Source organism: Leucopleurus acutus, assembly GCF_964270905.1.
Source record: "Leucopleurus acutus genome assembly, chromosome: 3".
NCBI classification, from domain to species: Eukaryota; Metazoa; Chordata; class Mammalia; order Artiodactyla; family Delphinidae; genus Leucopleurus; species Leucopleurus acutus.
The window spans coordinates 146,685,492-146,704,727 of NC_139145.1; the positions used below are offsets into that span (position 1 = coordinate 146,685,492).

General features: G+C 43.7%; 2 protein-coding genes across 6 annotated transcripts in view; one reads left to right on the forward strand and one right to left on the reverse strand.

The window, feature by feature from the left end:
- The window catches only part of SKP2 (S-phase kinase associated protein 2), a 32,270-nt gene extending 20,007 nt beyond the window's left edge, over positions 1-12,263 (reverse strand). The window contains exons 1-3 of the mRNA XM_082837021.1: positions 12,130-12,263; positions 11,350-11,621; positions 333-444 (exon numbers count right to left, since the gene is read on the reverse strand). Of these exons, the coding sequence (XP_082693147.1) occupies positions 333-444; positions 11,350-11,621; positions 12,130-12,173 (428 nt within the window). The 5' untranslated portion in view covers positions 12,174-12,263. The remainder of the gene's footprint in view (positions 1-332; positions 445-11,349; positions 11,622-12,129) is intronic.
- A 219-nt stretch (positions 12,264-12,482) lies between these two features.
- The window catches only part of LMBRD2 (LMBR1 domain containing 2), a 50,632-nt gene continuing 43,878 nt past the window's right edge, over positions 12,483-19,236 (forward strand). For 2 of the 5 annotated variants that reach the window (XM_082836914.1, XM_082836918.1), the window contains exons 1-2: positions 12,491-12,689; positions 12,993-13,184. The gene's annotated coding sequence lies outside the window, so the exon portion shown is untranslated. The other 3 variants (XM_082836916.1, XM_082836915.1, XM_082836917.1) reach the window with 3 other exon arrangements.

Sequence of the window (19,236 nt, forward strand, 5' to 3'; positions counted from 1 at the left end):
CTCACTGCCCAGCCCAGCCAGTGGGTGGGCAGCAGCTATGCCTTCGCGCACGCCCATCACTCCCCTCACTCTCGGTACGTTGCCCAATAAACACGGGCTACACTGAATACAGGGAAAGGAGGTTTTCAGAAATGGGGTAAGTCACTTCCGGTAGCTCCCTCCCTTCACTCTGAAATAAGACACTGATTATTAATGAAAGGGAGAAGATACCTAGTTTGCTTTGTGCTGCTATATTTTTCTTGGTTTTCAGTTTCACCAGACCCAAATGAATAAATAAATAACCCTTCTTTTCTCCTCATCCACATATAGCAGAAGGGGTGAAAAATACTTACGCTAGATGATACCATCTCTTACAAACACTGGAGACTTTCAGAAGTTCAGGGAGGCACAGACAGGAGAAGATTCCTAAGAGCAGCTCGTCTGGAAGGGAGTCCCATGAAACACCTTTGAGGGGGGAAAAAAAAGAAAAAGTGTCTTCCCATCACCATTCTTTTGCCCTATCAAGTCTACTGAGCCTTTTCATGCACTTAAAGCATATACAACACGTTGCTTAAACAGGGGAATTTAATGTTAAATGAATTCCTCATCCTCACAAATGTTTTTCTGTTTACCCACTGTCTATGTACCCTGAAGTGGGTACCATACTTTTTCAGCAAAGGAGAAAAGAGAATATCAAGAATACTTTTCATGGGCTTCCCTGGTGGCACAGTGGTTGAGAGTCCGCCTGCCGATGCAGGGGACACGGGTTCGTGCCCCGGTCCGGGAAGATCCCACATGCCGCGGAGCGGCTGGGCCCGTGAGCCATGGCCGCTGAGCCTGCGCGTCCGGAGCCTGTGCTCCGCAACGGGAGAGGCCACAACAGTGAGAGGCCCGCGTACCGCAAAAAAAAAAAAAAAAAAAGAATACTTTTCATAACATTCTTCTCTTCAGTGCCCACCAGCCAGTCTTAGGCAAGAACGATACTAACAGTGGTTCACAGCAAGTCCCACGCCGCTCAGATCTCAGACAGCAATGTCTAAGACATCACGATGCTTTTGGTTGCTAAGGAACGCCTCACTTCTCTCTGAAGTGGATGCAGTGGTGGATTTATCAAGTAGTGACCTTATTTAAAAGGCAAAACGAACCTTCCTCCCTCTTCTTTCAGGTTTACAGAAAGCACTCAGAAGTCAATTTACCTAAAAGTGCAATATCAAAAAGGTGTTCTCATCTATTAATTCAACAAATACGTACTGAGCACTTAACTCTGACGCCAGGGATCGTTTCAGGTGTTGGAGCGAAAGCAGAAAACAAGACAGACAGAGTACTTTTTCACGGAACTTACATTCCGGCGGGAGGAAACGATCACATGATATTAGATGATACGCTAAAAATTGTTCAATATGTTAAAAAGTACATGATATGTTAAAATTGATTAGTGCTATGCAGAAAACGTACGTGGGATAGAGGACAGGATGGGGAATATGGGGGCCAGTTTTCAAAGTCTGAGCACAGTGGCCAGGGAAGACCTTACCGAGCCGGTGATCACTGAGCAAAGGCTGAACAGAGAGGGGGCCAGCCTTGTGAGTCTCTGGCGTGTGTTTGAGGTGCAGGAACAGCATGTCTGTTTTAAGGAACAGCAAGGAGGCCAGTGTAGAACAGAGTGAGCAAGTTGTGGGAATGATGGAAGAGGTCAGAGAGATGGGGGGGGCCGGGTCAGGCAGGACTTGAGGAGCCTCAGCTTTGACTCTGAAGGGGGTTCTGAGCACAGGAATGACGGCATCTCACGGAGGTTTTAAAAGGATCACTCTGGCTGCTGTGTGCAGAATAAACTGGAGGGAGAAAAAGGTGGATGCAGGAAAACCAGTTTTCTTAGTCTTATAAAAGCAAACTCTAAACAGCTATTCAACAAGTATTAAACTCTCACATATGAATGTACAGATTAAGCCACAAGATCGGGTTAACAGGACAATGGCCTAGAAGGAAATAAGTGTGCACCAAAGAAATACTGAGTGATTTAGATTAGATTTAGAGTGGTTAGATGAGTTCAATAACTTGCCTTCTCAGTCTCTCTCTACCTCCAATCCATCTGCTACACCAATTCTAGTGCTATCCTCTCCTCTCTGTGATGGTTAATTTTAGTATCAACTTGACTGGGTCAGGGGGTGCCCAGATATTTTGGTTGAACACTATTCTGGGTGTCTCCGTGAGGGTGTTTCAGGATGAGATGAACATTTGATCAATGGACTGAGAAAAGCAGATTGCCTTCCCCAGTTGTGGGCTTGCCTCATCCAATCCAAGGCCAGGTTAGACCAAAAGGCTGATGAACGGAGAACTGTCTCTCTCTCCTGTCTCTGAGCTGGGACCTGGGTCTCCTCCTGCCTTCAGACCTAGATTGAAACTTGTACCATCTGCTCTGCGGGGTCTCAGGTCTTTGGGACTGAAGATCTTGGGACTTTTCAGCTTCCAGGACTGCGCAAGCCAATCCCTTATTAATAAATCTCCCTATATCTCCTATTTGTTCAGTGTCACTGGAGAACCCTAACACTCCCACCTCCCCATTTAAAAGGTGTCAGTATTTACTGAACACGGACATTACACCAGGCTCTGTGGAGAACACGATGGAGAGCTGGAGAGAGCATGAAGGAGAGTGATAAACATGGCAGTCCGACTCTTTTCTCCTATTCCTGGGCAATCTTTTGAAAACGTCCATGCCCGTCCCTCAATGAGACCCTTCAGTAGTGTCCCTTGAATATTCAGCCTAAAGTCTATACTGCTTAGCATGAAATTCAAAGCTTTCTGGCAGTGCCCCACTTATTTTTCTAGGTTCGTTATCTAGAAATATGCTCCAGCCATTTGGAGCTACTTGGAATTCTCAGAATGAGTCATCCTTCGTCACATCTCAATGCCTCTGTACATGCTGTGCCCGCCCCCGACTGCTGTTAATTTAACATCAAGTGGCCATTAATGCCCCAACTCCTATGGATGGCTTCCCATGACATCACCAAGAACAGGTGGCTTTTTAAACCACGATTTCATTATTTGCTTACTCACCTGTGTAGGCCCCCACAAGGCCATGGGTTCTTGAGAATGAGAACCCGATTTTTTTTCTTTTTTTAAACAGTCTTTGTATTCTAAGGACACAATGTCTGATACATTCATCCATTCATATATTTATTGAACATATACTATATGCTGGGATGTGTTCTACAGACAAAGATGAACAAGGCATGGCCTGCTCAGACTTTCAGAGACACAGACAAATAAACAGGAAATTCCAAGTAAGTATCAGCATGGGCTGCAGTAGGGTTCAGGGTGCTGTGCTGTGCTGCGCAGGGTATGGGGGTGGAGCAGTGGTCAGGGAAGGAGCCTCTATGGAAACATGAGGAGGAGAGATGCAGCTGCTCAATGAACCCCTGCCCCTCCCTCTCTAGAGAATAAAATAAAGGACTGACTGAGGCTCTGAAACCTAGGGGCAGATGGAGGAAGGCAGATAGATTGTCCACGCAGAGCCTGGACCATGTTCTGGGCAGGTAGCTCCAACAAACCTCCATCACTGCCACACAGCTCCTGGTCCAAGGTCAGTGTGGACAGAGCTTCTCCAACAGGGCTCCTGTCCTGCTCCCCAAACTGGAGACAAGTTTTTCTTCCATTAACTCTTCTTAACTCCCTGACCTCTGCTGCTTCTCGCGTATACAGATCAGATGCTGGCATTTCATTCGGCAGAAAAATCACACACTTAGTCACTTCGAACCTAACATGTTGAGATTTTTACTATGATCTGCACAGACCATCCTGACACCACGTGCTTGACCCCCGCCACAAGTGTAAGGACTACTGGATTGAGGAAGGAGCACAGCTTCGACTGGAATTCGACTACGTTGCCTCCAAGACTACGAACCTTAGGCAAGTTACTCAATCCCTCTGGGGCTCGGTTTCTTCATCTGTAGGAATGGGAATCAGAAGGTTTATCTTGCAAAGTTGTTCACTATGAAGATTAAATAACTTATGACAAAAGGTTAAGCAGCGGAGAGTCAAACTTTCTCTTTCTTGCCTCTATTCCTGTCCTTTCTCCAGAAAATCTGTACATTTTCCTCTTGTAAACTTTTCTTTTCAATGCTGCTTGGAATTTTCACCTACGTGAAAACACCCACGGTGGGAGTAGGGTTTGGACAAGGGCTGCCTGGTATGATTTACTGAGACCCCCAAACTGTCCTCTACCCAAGTTTGGGACCCCCAGAAGCAGATCCTGAGAACATGAACTAAAGTAGTTTATTTGGGAAGTGATCTCAAAAGTACTGGAAAGAGTGAGGCGAGACATGGAAGGGCAGGAAGCCAATTTGGGTATGTGAATAAGCAGATTACCGCTATGGGCAACTGGGTTTCAAATCTGCAGGGCACTCCGGGGAAGCATATGGCACCTGCCCCAGAGTGGTCCCAGCCAAGGGCACAGGTGCTGGGGCATTAATCCACCAACTGCTGTCAGTCATTGGTTGGCGGCTTCTGGGAAAGGGCAGGAATGTTGACTGCCTAGCACCTCTGCCCAGAGGAAGCCCTCAAACGCAGTGTCATCTACATGGAGGAGAAAGCCTTTGGCATAAAAGGGAATGGTGACCTTCAAGGAGCTATGGATGGGGCACCAAAATGTCTACCAAAGATGGTGAGGAAAGGAAATAGGGAAGCTAGTTGTGAAGTGTAGGGCAGGAGAAATAAATAATGAACTTGGTGCTTCCCATTTTATTAGAAAGACATAAGAAATCAAGAACAATTAGAATATGAGATCAGTCATTCCCATGCTAGAACGAAAATGTGGCAAGCGATGAATGCAGATGTTTTCCGAGGACAGCAAAGCCAGGCAATGAAGCCACACAAGTAAGCTAAGTCTAGAATTAGGAGGGCTTTGCACTGCAATGTCCATCTTCACCTGCCCAGCTCCTAGCCATCCTTCAGACCTCAGCTTAAGTGTCACTCTCTCAGAGAAGCATTCCCAGGTCACCACCACAGCCCCCATACCCAGATTTGCACATCTAGCACCCAGCACAATACCTGACACGTAACAGGCATTCACTAAATCATTGCTCAATGCGTTATACCTTTTACTCCCCCTTCACGCAAACTGTGAATGTGCTAATTCTGTATCTGTGTGACCGGTTAACCTTCCTTAACCGATTAACTGCTACACGTGGTGCTTAGGACAAACCTGGCGATGAACATTAGAAAGTACTCAACTGATATTACACAAAGGAATGACTGACACCCAAGAGAAGAATGCTGGCTTTATTTTATAGACAGGCAAGATTGTCGGCCTCTTAGGACCAGTTTCCTCATTTGTAAAATGACAAGGCTGGCCTAAGGCTCCACTTCGATATACATTCCTGGGTGACTAACTAATGCACGGGTGTGTAAGCACAGTCCCTGCCTGGTGGCCTCAGTGGGAGACAAACTAATAGACAAAAACATAACCTGACATTTAAAACTGCCATTTACCGAGAGCCCTAAAAAGTCTCAGACGTTTATTAATTGATAATAAATTAATGATTCTAATGACTCCACTGATTCTAATGATTTTAATGACTCCACTGATTCTAATGTGTCCGTGTCCTAAGTCGTAGTATCCCGTTTTATAGATGAGGAAACTTGTCTTAGCGGGGTTATTAATTAACCTCACCAAGGTGCTATTAACGATTAGGTGGCAGAGCTAAGAGGCCAACGTGGGTCTCTTCTGTCTGTTTCCAAACCCCACACCCTGAGGTGAAGGCACAGAGCCACAGAGGAGGATGTCTGAAGGCTGGCCAGGTGGTACGGGGCACAGTACCTGCAAAGGAACGGCACGGCCCTGTAGGTGTGTGGGGGGGATGAGGCTAAAGACAGAAATCCGGGGACACAGGTAGTGGCCTCTGCCAGTCTTGGAGGTGGGGGGGAGGGGCTTCACGAGAAGATGTAACTGTGACTAAAGGGACAGGTCACACAATCAGCAAATGGCAGACTGGGAATCCAAACCCAGGTCTGACTCCAAATCCTGCCCTCTTTCTACCCTAGGATTCTCTCTCCTATTCTGAGTACTTAATTTTCTACAAGTTTTTTACAAGGTGAGAATTAAATCTGACTTGCTACAGAAAACGGAATCTATCAGGGCTTGGGAGGGAGGGGAGAGCGGAGAGGGAAGTAAGACAAAGATGCCGAGAGCTCTCAGCGGGTCAGCGAGCAGATGGAAGGCGCGATGGCCGAGAAAATGCACAGCCTCGGCAAGCAGCCAAGTACCCAGGGCTCCATGGAGCCGATCACAGGACCACACTGACGCTGATTCTAGGGCCCCTGGTAGGGGTGAAGGCCAGGGGGCGGGGCAGGGGGCGTCTCACAGCCTGAAACTGGGTGCTGTTCCAGCAGAAGAGGCAGCGTCTGTCTTCATGTAGCTGCCCCCGGGGCTGGTATCCAGGCTTGGGATATGCTTAATCTAATTTTACTTCCCATATTTAATTCTCAAAACATCGACCATCTGTTTCCTGGATTCCTGACTACACTGCTGCCTGGTCTGTCTGCCCAGAGAGGATGAGAAAGTCCAGAGCGAGTCTTTCCTCCACTCACCTCTTCTAAACCCTCCAAGGCTGCACACCAGACCTGCACAGTAAGGAGAAATCAACCCCAAGGACTCTAGTCTTCAACGACATGGAAGCAGTTCAACATACTTCGGAGCCTTGAAAGGTGAAAACTGGCCAGATTCACAAACTTGTTAGTCACCACCCTCAGCCACCAGTATCACCACTTATTCCTCCAGTGTAAAGCCAGCTGTCCACTTCTGTAACCTCATCACCTCCCATCCTCTCGAAGTCCTCTGGAAACAGTGCTTGTTGAAGAGTTTTCGATGCATTAGGACTTTGCAGTATAGGTCACACTTTACTCGACATGTTTATTTCCTGGAACATCACCTATACTCAGATGCAAATTCAAAGTCATCTCAGTCTTTGATCCTTAAAGCCACCTGTCTCTTTAAGCACAGATAAACAATTATACGTGAAGGATAAGCAGGTACAGGTATTCACATCTACTGTTTTCTGGGGTTTTTGTTTGTTTGTTTTTTAAGGGTGGAGGCTCACCTCATGTTCATGCTTCTGCTAGCTTGTTTTAAGTATTAACAACTCATGCTTCCTTTCTGGGAAACTACAAACAGATTCTGCCATCCGGGATGAGGTTTCCTTCCTCTTCCTACAAATCATTAAGAGAAACACTAGACCATGCTAGCTCTTGGTATTTTGGGTTTTTTATTTTTAATTTTTGGCTGGCTAGACAAAACTGAAAAAAGCAAAACAGGAAAAAACTACAACTGGGGTCCTCGATGACCCCTCTCAACCCCATATTTCTATGCTCAACCCTGGGATGTGGGAAGAGTAACTAAGAAACCATGGAAATTGGGATTTGGAGAATTAGGTACAGGGTACGCGCTCTAGGAGAGCAGGATCTTTGGTCCGTTATGTTCACTGCTGGATCCCCAATCTCTAGAACGATGCTCCATCAACATTTGCTGAATGAATGAAAGGAAGCTAGAGGGCAAAGAAAAGGTTCTTGGGAGGGTCCTGTAAAGGCTCTTTCAGAGCTGAGTTTTGGGAGCTGCGGGCTGAGATTCATTGGTGAGTCATGAGATCAATTTATTTGATGAGCATTGTTTTGAAAGAATGGAATGGAAGAGCATAGGAAATACCTTAGTAAGGAGAAATCTAGTTTTGTGAAATTTTGGTTCCAGATACACACCCAGCATTGCAATGTAAAATATATTTCTTATTGGTTATTAAAAAACAAAAAGGAAAGAACGAAAGGGAGAGAAAGGAGGAAAAACGTTTGCCTGGGGATATTGAAAAGCAGATTCCCAGGCTCAAGGCAGGACTTCTGGGATCAGAATCTCTGGAATTTTGCACTTTGAACATGTTCCCTTGGGGATACCAGCAGGCTCTAAACTTTGGAGTCTCCAGTCTGAAAACCACTGTGGGGCTTGGAATCTGAAGCAGTTTAACAGCCACGGGAGAGCTGATCAACAAATCAGTTCAAGAGCATTTCCATGGCTGTGCCCTGTTTGGGAGGTCGGGGGTGGAGAGATGGGGGGTGCAGAAGATGGGGGACCAGGACAGGCATTTAACAACCATGAATAAGATGCAGTTGTTCTCTTTCTGTCCATTACTGACCTCATCACTGGGCCATTTCCTCCTCCCGACTCCTTCTACACACTCACCCCAAAGGTCAATCAGACCTGTCCTGGTATGGGTTGGCCACAACGTTTTCGTCTCCCAAACTAAACAGATGAAGAGGATTTAGTCACCAGATGTGAGCCTGGCTTGGGGCCGGCAGAAAAGAGAGACTGCCGAGTGAAGAACCAAGAACAACTCACACAGCCCCAGGGCCACTGTCATCAGAGAGCAACGGAAAGCAGGTGTGGCCTGTTCCAGCCGAATCCTGCAGCGCTCTTAGCCACCTGTCCCGACAACTGCAGACAAAACTCGCTTGCATGATGATCCAGCACCACTGGAGGCCCAGGGGGAACCCTCTACACCAGCTGTCCCTCACCCTGCATCCTGGCTCTAACCCTCCCCCTCCACACCAATTAACCAATCTCTCCCGTGCGTAATTCCACGCACAGACACAGCATAGAACTGGTTTCCCTCCCTGCCTCTCTCTTAGGTCACAACAAACATAAAACTCACGATTTTTTTTCTCTTACTTCAGATAAATATATATTTTTGAAGTCAATTTTAACAGTCTAGACTCAGTGACTGGACCATTTCCAGATCCTTCTCTCTTTTCTCAGAGCCTCCGCTTTGCTGAGTAGAAGGAGGAAGCGTGTCTACATCCAGTTGGCATCATCATGGAAGCTTTGGGTCAATCTGGCACAAGGGGCTCCCTCCCTCTGGCCTCCTAGAGCATCTGCTGCCTGAACCACTCAGCAGCTGCTAGTGCGTGAGCTGCCATCTTTTGCTGTGAGCTTCTCTTACTATGTATTCTCTTTTCTCCTCAACTTGACTTGCAATTTCCTAGAAGACGGCAGCCATCCCTTGATCTTCTGTCTTGTTTCCATAATGCCTTGCTTTAAAAATGTCATTTGTATTTCCACCCGTGTGTGTGAATGTGGAAGGACACACAGCAATCACTCCATGTCAGAAGCTATCAGCACTAAAGTCATCAAAATCTGCTCATCTTAGCAGGAAGTGTCTTTCACCACATTTGGTTAGTCAAGCACCAAATTGTTCGTGCTGCATTCCAGACACTAAAAATAGCAGTGACATTCAATTTTGAAGCAAAAAGATCTACGTGAACAGGGTCAGGCGAACAGGATTAAGGACGAAAGACAAGTGAAGTAGCCTCTCAACTGGGTGTCATTTTGTCCACCAAATTAACTGGATTTACTTGTTGAGTGTTATGTGCAGGCAGCATGCTAAGGGCTCTATGTACACTCTTTCATCTAATCTTCACAGTATCCCATGAAGTGGGTATTACTATTCCATTTCACAAAGAAATTAAGGAACAGATAGCTCAAACAACTTCCCAAGGTTGGGATTCGAAGCCAGATGTGCCTGACTTCACCATGATCCTTCACTGCCTTTCTAATTAATCCAACACCAAATATAGAAAAGGTCAAAAGCCAAAAAAACAGATTTTTTTTTTTTTTTTAAAGCAAGCGAGCAACCAACCAACCCATGAACCGTCCTCAAAGAAAGCCAGATGGGGGAATTCAGGAATATACTTATTTACCTTGGCTCTGCTAGACTTCATCTTTATTTCTTGACTCTGTCTCTTCTTCTCCATCATGACCCACCCAATTTCAGTTTAGACTGTGATAACCTCTTCTACAGACAATTTCAAAGTCTCCTAAGTCTGTCCACTCTAATGTCAGGATCTATCCAGAAGCTGACCGCTGCTTATACTACTCCCACACCTCTCGACAAGTCTCTAAGCTTTTACCCTCAACTCCCCAAAGTTTAGTCTCATCACATCAGTATGTCCTTTTAAAAGGTCACATCACAACTCTGCTCAATAGCACCTCTAGCCCGTCTCCCACTACTCTCCCCTTTGCTCATCCACTCTGGGAATATGGCTTCCTTATTGTTCCTTGAACAAACATAACCTTCCTCTGCCCCAGGGTCTTTGCACTAGCTGCTCCCTCTGCTTGGGGCTCTCTTCTCCAAGATACTTGCATGGCACATTCCTTCATCTGCTTTAAGCCTTTGTTTAAAGTTCACTGTCCAAGCGAGGCATTCCCTTAATACCCTACAAACCAGCTTCCCGACCCAGGACCTCCAATCCCTCTTGGCTTGTTCTATTTTTGTTTTTAGCCATAGCACTTATTCTCATATACTACACACCAGACTTATGTTTACTGCATCCTCTCTCTAGAACAGAAGCTCCATGAGGGTAGAAATGCTTTGTGTTGCTCACTGCTATATCCCCAGCACCTAGAACAATGCCTAGCACACAGAATGTGCTCAGCAAATATTTGCTGAATTAATGTTTTACATGGCTTGCCAGCAGGAAAAACTGATAACCCCGGGTCAATGCACTATGTTTACCTTATGGGCTTTGAGTACTCCCGGGGCTCTGATCCACTCTGGGAGGCATTTATTCACCTGCTTGAGAAGCCTGGGAACTGGGAGCTATTAAGAGCAGAATGATGTGGTGAGTTCTACATTTTAATCAGTTCACTCTAGCTCTGGGGGATGGATCTGGGGAGGTTAAGGCTGGAATTATGAGTCCATTCCAGTAATCAGGCAAGAGATGATGAGAGCCTGAGAAATATTTAGGAGACAAGAGGGAAAGATTCAATGATTGGTTGGATGTTGGGGGATGGTGGGAATCTGACTAACCTTCAGGTTTGGGGGTTGGGGAACTGAACAGATAACACGGTTAGTAATGAAGACAGAGCATACAGAAGAATCTCACTTGGGAATGGACCTGGGAAGATAAGTCTCCTCCCCTTAGTTCAACATTCACTTTAGCAGCCCCTTGACAAATAACTAAAGTGATTACGGCAAAAAGCTCAACCAGGGCTACAGAGCAGCAGAATATAAACAAAAAGAATCCTAGAGGATCATCGCTTTGTTCCCAGCTGTCAGTGGCAGTGAGCTGGCCTTTGACCAGGCAGAGTCCCTCCTAAAGAAAGAGTATGGAGTGTCTTTTCATGGGTTAAAAGTCGGTCGTGCCCCTTAAGAGATACACACACCAACATTTCTGTAAACTTCAGAGACAATGAGTTGTCCCATTTCTTTGGAAAATAACTTCAGAATTCAGCAATTTTAAAAGGGCCCCATCCTAAAGGCCCCTGAACAAAGGTTTACCAACAAAATAGTTTAATCCACCACTTACTGGACTGATAGTTTTACCCTCATACCTTACCTGGAAAGTTCTCTCGATTTAGCTTAGGTCTGAGGACAATCACAAAGTCCTTGTCATTCCCTTTGCTCTTTAGCCGTTTTCGTGGGGGGCTCTGCGGGTGGCCCAGGTTTGAAAGCAGTTCCTGGGGGATGTTCTCACTGTCCACCTCCTCCTTCTCCAGGGCGGAGACCCCCATGCCTGAAAGCAGTTCAGAAGTCTTGCTAGAATCCCATCCCCACGTGAAGCTGGTGGTAACGTTGCTACTCTGGTCGGGAATCTCCTGGAGGTGTTTCCTGCAGAAACGCACAATAGCCCCACGTTCCTTTCAAAAACACACCCGTAAATAATTCCAAGGTAGGCCTAAAGGAAGCTGCAAGTTATGCATTGCAGAAAACTTTCACAGCAGCTAACTAAATTGCATTTCTACGCGCCGGCGGCGAGTTCCCAAGAATAAAAGAGAAAATAACCAAACAAATCGAACACTTCGAAAAGTCTTTTCGATTCACGATCATGCAGAAGGCCTCAAGAATTTCTTAAAGTGGAAGGAACAGACAAGGAAAGAGGGAGGGCAATCATACAGTGATTGAAAACAGCAGCCGGAAAGCCCAATAAGGGAAGCCAAATAAAATCGCACGCTGATCACCGCGCTAAAGCATCCACCCATCCACGTTTTCCCAAAGAAGAGGCCAAGCAACCATTCACATTACAGCATTACTAACAATATTAGCAAGTAGCAAAATTCGCGGCCTAAAGGAATTAAGACGGTCCATTCATGTCTGCCCCTTTTTGCAATCGGTTTACCTGTGCATGGCGTCCGCAGGTTCGGGAGTTTTAAATGCGTGCATTAATTGCAGAGGTGCCCGCCTCCTGGATTCCCGCTTTGGCGCGCGGCGGCGCACTGCGTGCGGCTCCTGCCCCCAGCAGCTAGACCCGCGAACTCTATCAACGTTCCATCCCCGCCGCGCGCGCAGAATTCTTCTGCCCGCTCTCCTCCGCGGCCGCCGTCTGCTGCCCCGCTGCCTGCTGGGAATTGTAGTTTCTGCCCTGCCTGGTAGTGCGGCTGCCTCGCTACTACTTCGTTTCCTTATAGCTTTGCCCGCCTTCAGGATACCCACAACCCCCCGCGGCTACGGGACCGGACTGCCCACAGGGTAGGCGGGGAAGCGGAAGCGGGCGGTGCTCGGGCTGACTGGGAAATGTCAGCTGCTTGATCGGCGTCGGGTTTTCCTTTCCTCGGAACCCGCAGGCCTTCAGGTGACCGCCACCGCCGTCGCCAGGGAGCGTGGGTCCCAGACCCTGGACGGCTGTGGCGGACGCGGGGTTTCCCGGTCTTTCTGGACGCTGTACGGCGAGATCGGGCGGTGAGCCTGAAGGGGAGAGCGTGAGGCACTTTGGGGTCTGGGGTGGAGCGCGGGCGGAGAGAGAGGGACCCCGGAGACCCAGAGAGGCCGCCGCCGCGGGGCCCACGTCCCCGGAGTGGAGGCGGTGACCCGCTCCGCCAGCCAGGTGAGAGGTTGCGGCCGCGGGCGTCACACCTGCTCTCCCCGCTGCCCGGAGCTGCGTTCTCCACCGGGGAGAGGGCGGCCCTTAGCACTAGTTCTGTGGACAGGATCCTTTCTTCATCTGTAAAATAGGCACTGTGGCAAGCGACGCTCATTTCACAGGCTTGGAGTCGGGGTCAAATCGGATAACGCGTGTGAAAGCGCTTTGTAGACGAAAACGCGGTTCAGAAGAGAGGCGGCGGTTTAATTTTAGGGCAGCAGGAGATCACGGTGGTTCCTGTGTGCAGTGGCAACGCTGAGCATCCCCTTGCAGCCTCGAGAAGGCTCATACGTGCTAACATGAGAACAAATAAGGTGAGTAATTGTTTGCAAAGGGCTTTCAGTGCAACACTAGGCGCCGCCAGCAAAGCTATTCGGTTGCTCACTCTCAACCAGCTTCTTTCTGTTTGCCTCGCCTCCTGAAAGCACGCTGCTTTTAGCCTCTATCCGCGGAGAAGAGTTTGGAGCTGGTTGGAGTAGAGAGAGTGCCATACTCCGGGTAGGATGACCGTGCGAAATGCATTATGCAAACTGTACTGTAACTGTGACCCTGGGAAAGCAGTGGAAGAGAGATAGGGGAATAGCTTCCAACCCTAATAAAAATGGAGAGGATGTATAAGGTTCAGAAGTAAGCAACCCAGCGTCATAAATATATTAGAATATTACTTAAGTATGCTGTGTAGCATGCCTTTTTATTTCTTTTTTTTTTTTTTAAAAAAAAGCTTCGATTTACACTGGAATTAAACCTCCCTTGCTTGGGTACGTGCTTGTTTCAGACTTGATGCTTAGCTTGAAAAATAACCACTACTTAAAAAAGTTAATTGAGGGGCTTTTTAAAAATTTTCTTTAAAAAAAAAAAAGCTTCGATTTACACTGGAATTAAACCTCCCTTGTTTGGGTACGTGCTTGTTTCAGGCTTGATGCTTAGCTTGAAAAATAACCACCTTTTGACAGAGGAAAGCATTCATGAACCTTTAGTTTGTTCCTGAAAGTAGGTGAAATTGGTGTAAAGAAGGGATCTGTTCACAGATTGAGTCTGATTGAAACCAGGTGAAGAATACGAGGCTGAATGTTCACAATTCATTAAACTAATGTTACCTGGAAAATACTTTTAAATGCAGTGTTCTGATTTTTTACATAAAGTGACCTTTAAGCAGTTACCTTCGCTTGAAATCTACATCCTTTTCCCTTAAAATTGCAACTCAGAGGAAATATTTTTAACATAAAAAAGTTACAGTCTCCTTCAGGAAAGTGAACAAGACAGAGGGCGCTTATAAGCTAATGGAGGAGAAAGAACAAACAAGAAAAAAATATTTAAAATATTTGAGAATAAACAAAGTTTTGAGGTATAAAGTAATTGGGAGAGGCCACTTTAGATAGAGGTCTTATAGATAGGAAGTTCTAACAGATGGGATGATTCTAAATTTAAAGATAAGAAATATCCTCATACTAGGATTTAGCCTGAGAGCTAGGGAACATTTCTAGTTTTCAGAATACTTGGAATGTCTGAATTAGTGGGCACACGGTCCTTTATAGGACTTCAGAGAGAGCCTGTCAACTTGGAAAATCAAAGTCTTCAAATTGTAGAATAGATATTTCACTAACAGTTTGCTCTGGCAGCAAAAATAGCTTACTAAAATGGGAATAATTTTTTTCTGCATTCCTTCTAATAATGGCTGTTCTCTTAATATAGTAAGTAAAAGTTTAACTTGGTAAATTGGTACTTTAATATAAGGAATTGTGTCCATTGAAGACTTGAGATTACCAGCTACATAGAGGTTGCTGTTTGGTCTTTTCAAGAACTGCATTATGATTGCTACTGATGTGGATTATTTTGTTTTCCTGATTAATTTTATTCTTTTAATCTACTCAGCACACCCCATGTCCCATTTTAGTGAGAGAGGTATACCATATTTCTAGAAGTAGAATTACTAGATCAGTATCTAGGACAAATCAATTACATTTTTTTTTTATGTCTGCAAATGACATTAGAGTGAGTAATTTCTAGTACTCTTTAGAAGTTTCAGATAGAGTACAAAGTGAGTTTGTAAATTGGGAAAATGTTTCTCATACAAGAGGCAAGAGCATAGTTAGTTACAGCGTATTCAATATTAGGGCATAGGACAGGCCAAAAAGGACTAGAAATTACATTCAGCTATAAGCTATGTATATAGCTTATATGTATATATATATTCAGTAGTATATTATTGTTCTTTTTGAAAATCAAATGTGACAAAAGAGATTCTATTTAAATAGAAGTGTGATGTGCTTTTTCCTTAGTTCCATCATAGCATGAAGTAAATCTTAAGATTTGTTAGTGTTTTTTTATGTTATTTAGCTTAGGTGAACAAAAGACTAAGAACAGTTACATAGCAAGAAGTTTTTATCTGCTAATCAAGTTTCAAAAGATTCCTTTTCCCTCAATTAGTTTTATTTTTATTTATTTATTTTTAATTTATTATTTATTTAGTTAGTTTTGGCTGCATTGGGTCTTTGTTGCTGCACGCGGGCTTTCTCTAGTTGCGGCGAGCGGGGGCTACTCTTTGTTGCGGTGCGTGGGCTTTTCCTTGCGGTGGCTTCTCTTGTTGCGGAGCACGAACTCTAGGTGCACAGGCTTCAGTAGTTGTGATGCGTGGGCTCAGTAGTTGTGGCACACAGGCTTAGTTGCTCTGTGGCATGTGAGACCTTCCCGGACCAGGGATCGAACCCGTGTCCCCTGCATTGGCAGGCAGATTCTTAACCACTGCGCCACCAGGGAAGCCCCTCAATTAATTTTAAAGTAGATCTAAAAGATCTACTTTTTAAAGTAGTTCTCTGCAGTTTAATACTCTCTATAATGGGCAGATTGGGGCAAGAACAGAAGGGCTCTTTCCCAATTCTGATATGCTCTGTTTTCTTTTTTACTTTCCCCATGTAGATTAGAGTCATATATTATACTTAAGTTATGGCAGCCTTAAAACTGCAAAGTTAAAAAGGCTTAGTTAAATTCTATATTAAACATGACTTTATTAGCACTGTCTTTATATATATAAAGAAATAACTGATAGGAGAACGTTTCTACTTTGTTCATTGAAATGAACAAATGAAAACTGAGCAAAAGAAATGATTCAAACAGTCTAAATTGCATTGAGAAAGTATGTCTGGACTGGAGCAGAGACTCTGGTATCCTAATTGTGAGCCTGGCTTTGTAGTCAGGATGCCTCTGAATCCCACTTCTTACCCTCTCTGTGCCATTTTCTCCTCTACTAAATAAGGATACTAACCTTTCTTACTGGGCTGTGAAGTGTAATTCGATACAGCATGTTAAGCGCTAGCACAATGCTTGGAATCTAGTAAACTCACACAAAATATTAACTACTAGTTTTTTAAAAAAACTATTTTGTTACTAGGAAGGATTCTAAAGATTATTTTCTAATTACCAAAGTAAGTCTTCTAATCTCTTTACCTAAAATCTTTAAGGATCCGTTACAGTTCCAGTTGTTTTCTTCTTGCCTACTTACTGGTTGCTACCTCTCTCATGCCTTGCCAAAGGTGGAACAGTTTGTATATGTCCATCTTTCTTCAAAAGGCTTGTTGCTCTTTGGAATTCACTTCACCTGGTTGGTTTGCCAACTCAGCTCATTTTTTAAGATGGCTTCAAAAGATATTACGCCTTTTTTGCATTTTTAGAGTGGGAGTTACATTCTTTTGTGGTATTCTATCTGTATCCTAAGCTGAATTCTCCTTATACCTGAAATCGTTAAACATGGGATTAATGATTATCTTTGGAGGGTTTAAATTTTGATTGGTGGTAAAGAATTGTTGACTTTCATTATTTACATCTAGTTCTGATTCTTTTGATTTTTCATTATTTGGATCTCGAGTTGTCTCCTAATTTTTATTCACATGTCTGAGTAAAGATACATATTTAAGTTAACACAGTCTGTCTGATGAATCATTAGGTTCTAGTTGGAAATTTTTAATTCAGTTCAGAATCTTAGGTTTTGGCAAAATTTTTGTCCTGTTCTCTTGTTCAATTGATACCAATCTTTCCTTCCTGTCTTTTTCTTTTCTTCCCCCACCCCCCTTTTTTTTTTTTTTTGAAAATATTTGGGATATTTCAGATTCCAAAATGATCTTAACCTCTAAATTTTCTACTTAAAGTGTGTTTAGCCTGAAAAACTATCATCAACCATAAAATACTCAGGAAATAGTACTCCAAGTCAGTAACATTAGCAAACTCATGAAAGGCATTTGAAGGTAGTATTGTATAATATCTTGATGATTGGTAAAAGACTGAATTGGATTTTAAATGTTTAAAACTTTCAGAACTGATATTTTGAAAGGTAGACTGTGCCTGCGTATTAGGTACTAAAATATGAGTGAATGAATTGGCATTTTGATTTTAAGTAAAATCTACTTTTGCTGCTGTGGCGTTAATGCCCACCTATGATAGCTTTATGCCTCTTTTTCATTTCTAATCACATGGAACTAAATTTGGATTTGCCTCCAAATTTTAGCATTTTCTTGTTTTATTTTTGCCTTTTAGCCTAAACACATTATTTTGATAAAGAATATCATTAGAAGGACCATTGTTGTGGTCAAAGGAATATTTGCCCTTTTGCCCCCAAGTATATTTTTGCATAGCTGCACATCGTTACAGTTCAGCAAATGATCCATTTTGCTTCACCTCCATTTTGATCATTTGCCTAGAAGAATGGCAATGTCTCTCTATATGACGTTGGTGTGTCAAGTGTACCTTCTTGACATGGCTTTGAGATGTGTTCTATCTCTTCACGATGGACAGAACACAAAGGACAGATGAAGGGGTGTTTGGGCTATCTTACAGACCTAGAGAGGTAATCCCACTTAGGTGAGGCAAGGGGAGCAATTTCTGTGAACATGAACATCATTTTTTGTTTTATAGGAATGAGTGTGGGTCCAAGCTGTGGTAACCACAGAGAATGAGAAACAAAAAGCATTTGGTATCCATCCATTCATGGTTTTTGGGGGGTTGGGGGGGAAGACCATTTAGGGTAAAGCTATACTTTGAGACCATTGAGGCAACTAGTTATCTTCTGGAAGCTCACGGTATGAAGGAAGTGGAGATTAGCAACTAGCATTTATTGAAGATCTACTCTGGAACTCCTATTGGTGTTTTATAACTCACTTGATCTTCATAGCAACCTGTGTGAGGTGATCATATATCCTCATTCAACAGCTTAAATTGCATACAATTACACAATTATTAAATAGAGTTGGGATTTGGAACCCAGGTTTACCATAATATAATAAAACATTTGGGTTTTAAAATAGTTGTAATTCTAGGCACTTGGTAACAGTACAGCAAAATTTTTCATTGTCTAGTTGCTATGTGTTTTACTTTCATATTACTACACTGATTTTTAAATAGTATTAAAATTACAAAAAAATACACTTATCATTTGAAATTAAAAGCACACACATACAAAGAAAGAGCAAGAAAGAAAATAGAAGTCATCTCTTTACTACGTTGTGGCACCACTTAGCATTTTGATGTATATTTGTCCATACATATATGTGTGTTTCTTATGTACACTCCCTAAGATCCCACCCATGCCCCTTTTTACATCTCTAAAGTGTCCCTCTGGGTCTCACGTTTCTTCTGGGCCCCTTTAATCATTGTCTGTAATGGAGTCTTTCTGTTAGGTGGTCCTTGACTCAGACACAGATCCCTGCTCCCATAGGTCATGGCCAGGTTAGCGGGATTAGTGATTTATGAAACCCTTGGCTGCTTTTGTCAAAAAGGTAATGGACAACAATGAGACTGGTGGACATTTTTAAGACTTGGTGAACTATTTAGTACAAACATTTAAGTTGTTTCTATGTTTTTATGTTTAAATAATGCTGCTGTGAAAAATAATATTGTAGATAAATCTTTGTTCCCATTTTGGTTTTTCTCTAAGTTATTTGAAGACGTGTTGCTAGGGCCGCAAGGATATATACCTTTTTTAAGTTCTTCGATACCTAGTGCCAAATTGCTGTCCACCCTGGCAATGAGTTTTTTTTTAATACACCAAACTTGAGTTGTCCAATCTTTATTTTTATTCGATTTTAATTGATAATTATTTTATGAATTTAATATACAAATAACTAAATCAGATGGAGAATACAGCACCCTTAGCTTTGAACAGAAAATTATTCAGTTGAAAACAACTAAAACAGGCTATAGGAATTCGTAAGGAACCTTGGAAACTACTATCACTCTGCACTGTAAAAAAAAATTCCTTATTTAAAATTAGGTACAAGGTCAAAGATATGTACTTTAAAACTATTATTTTCTCATCTCAGGTTAGGGAAATCCCAACTTTCATTTCTAGTTTCATGGGACCCCCTAGGCATAACCTTG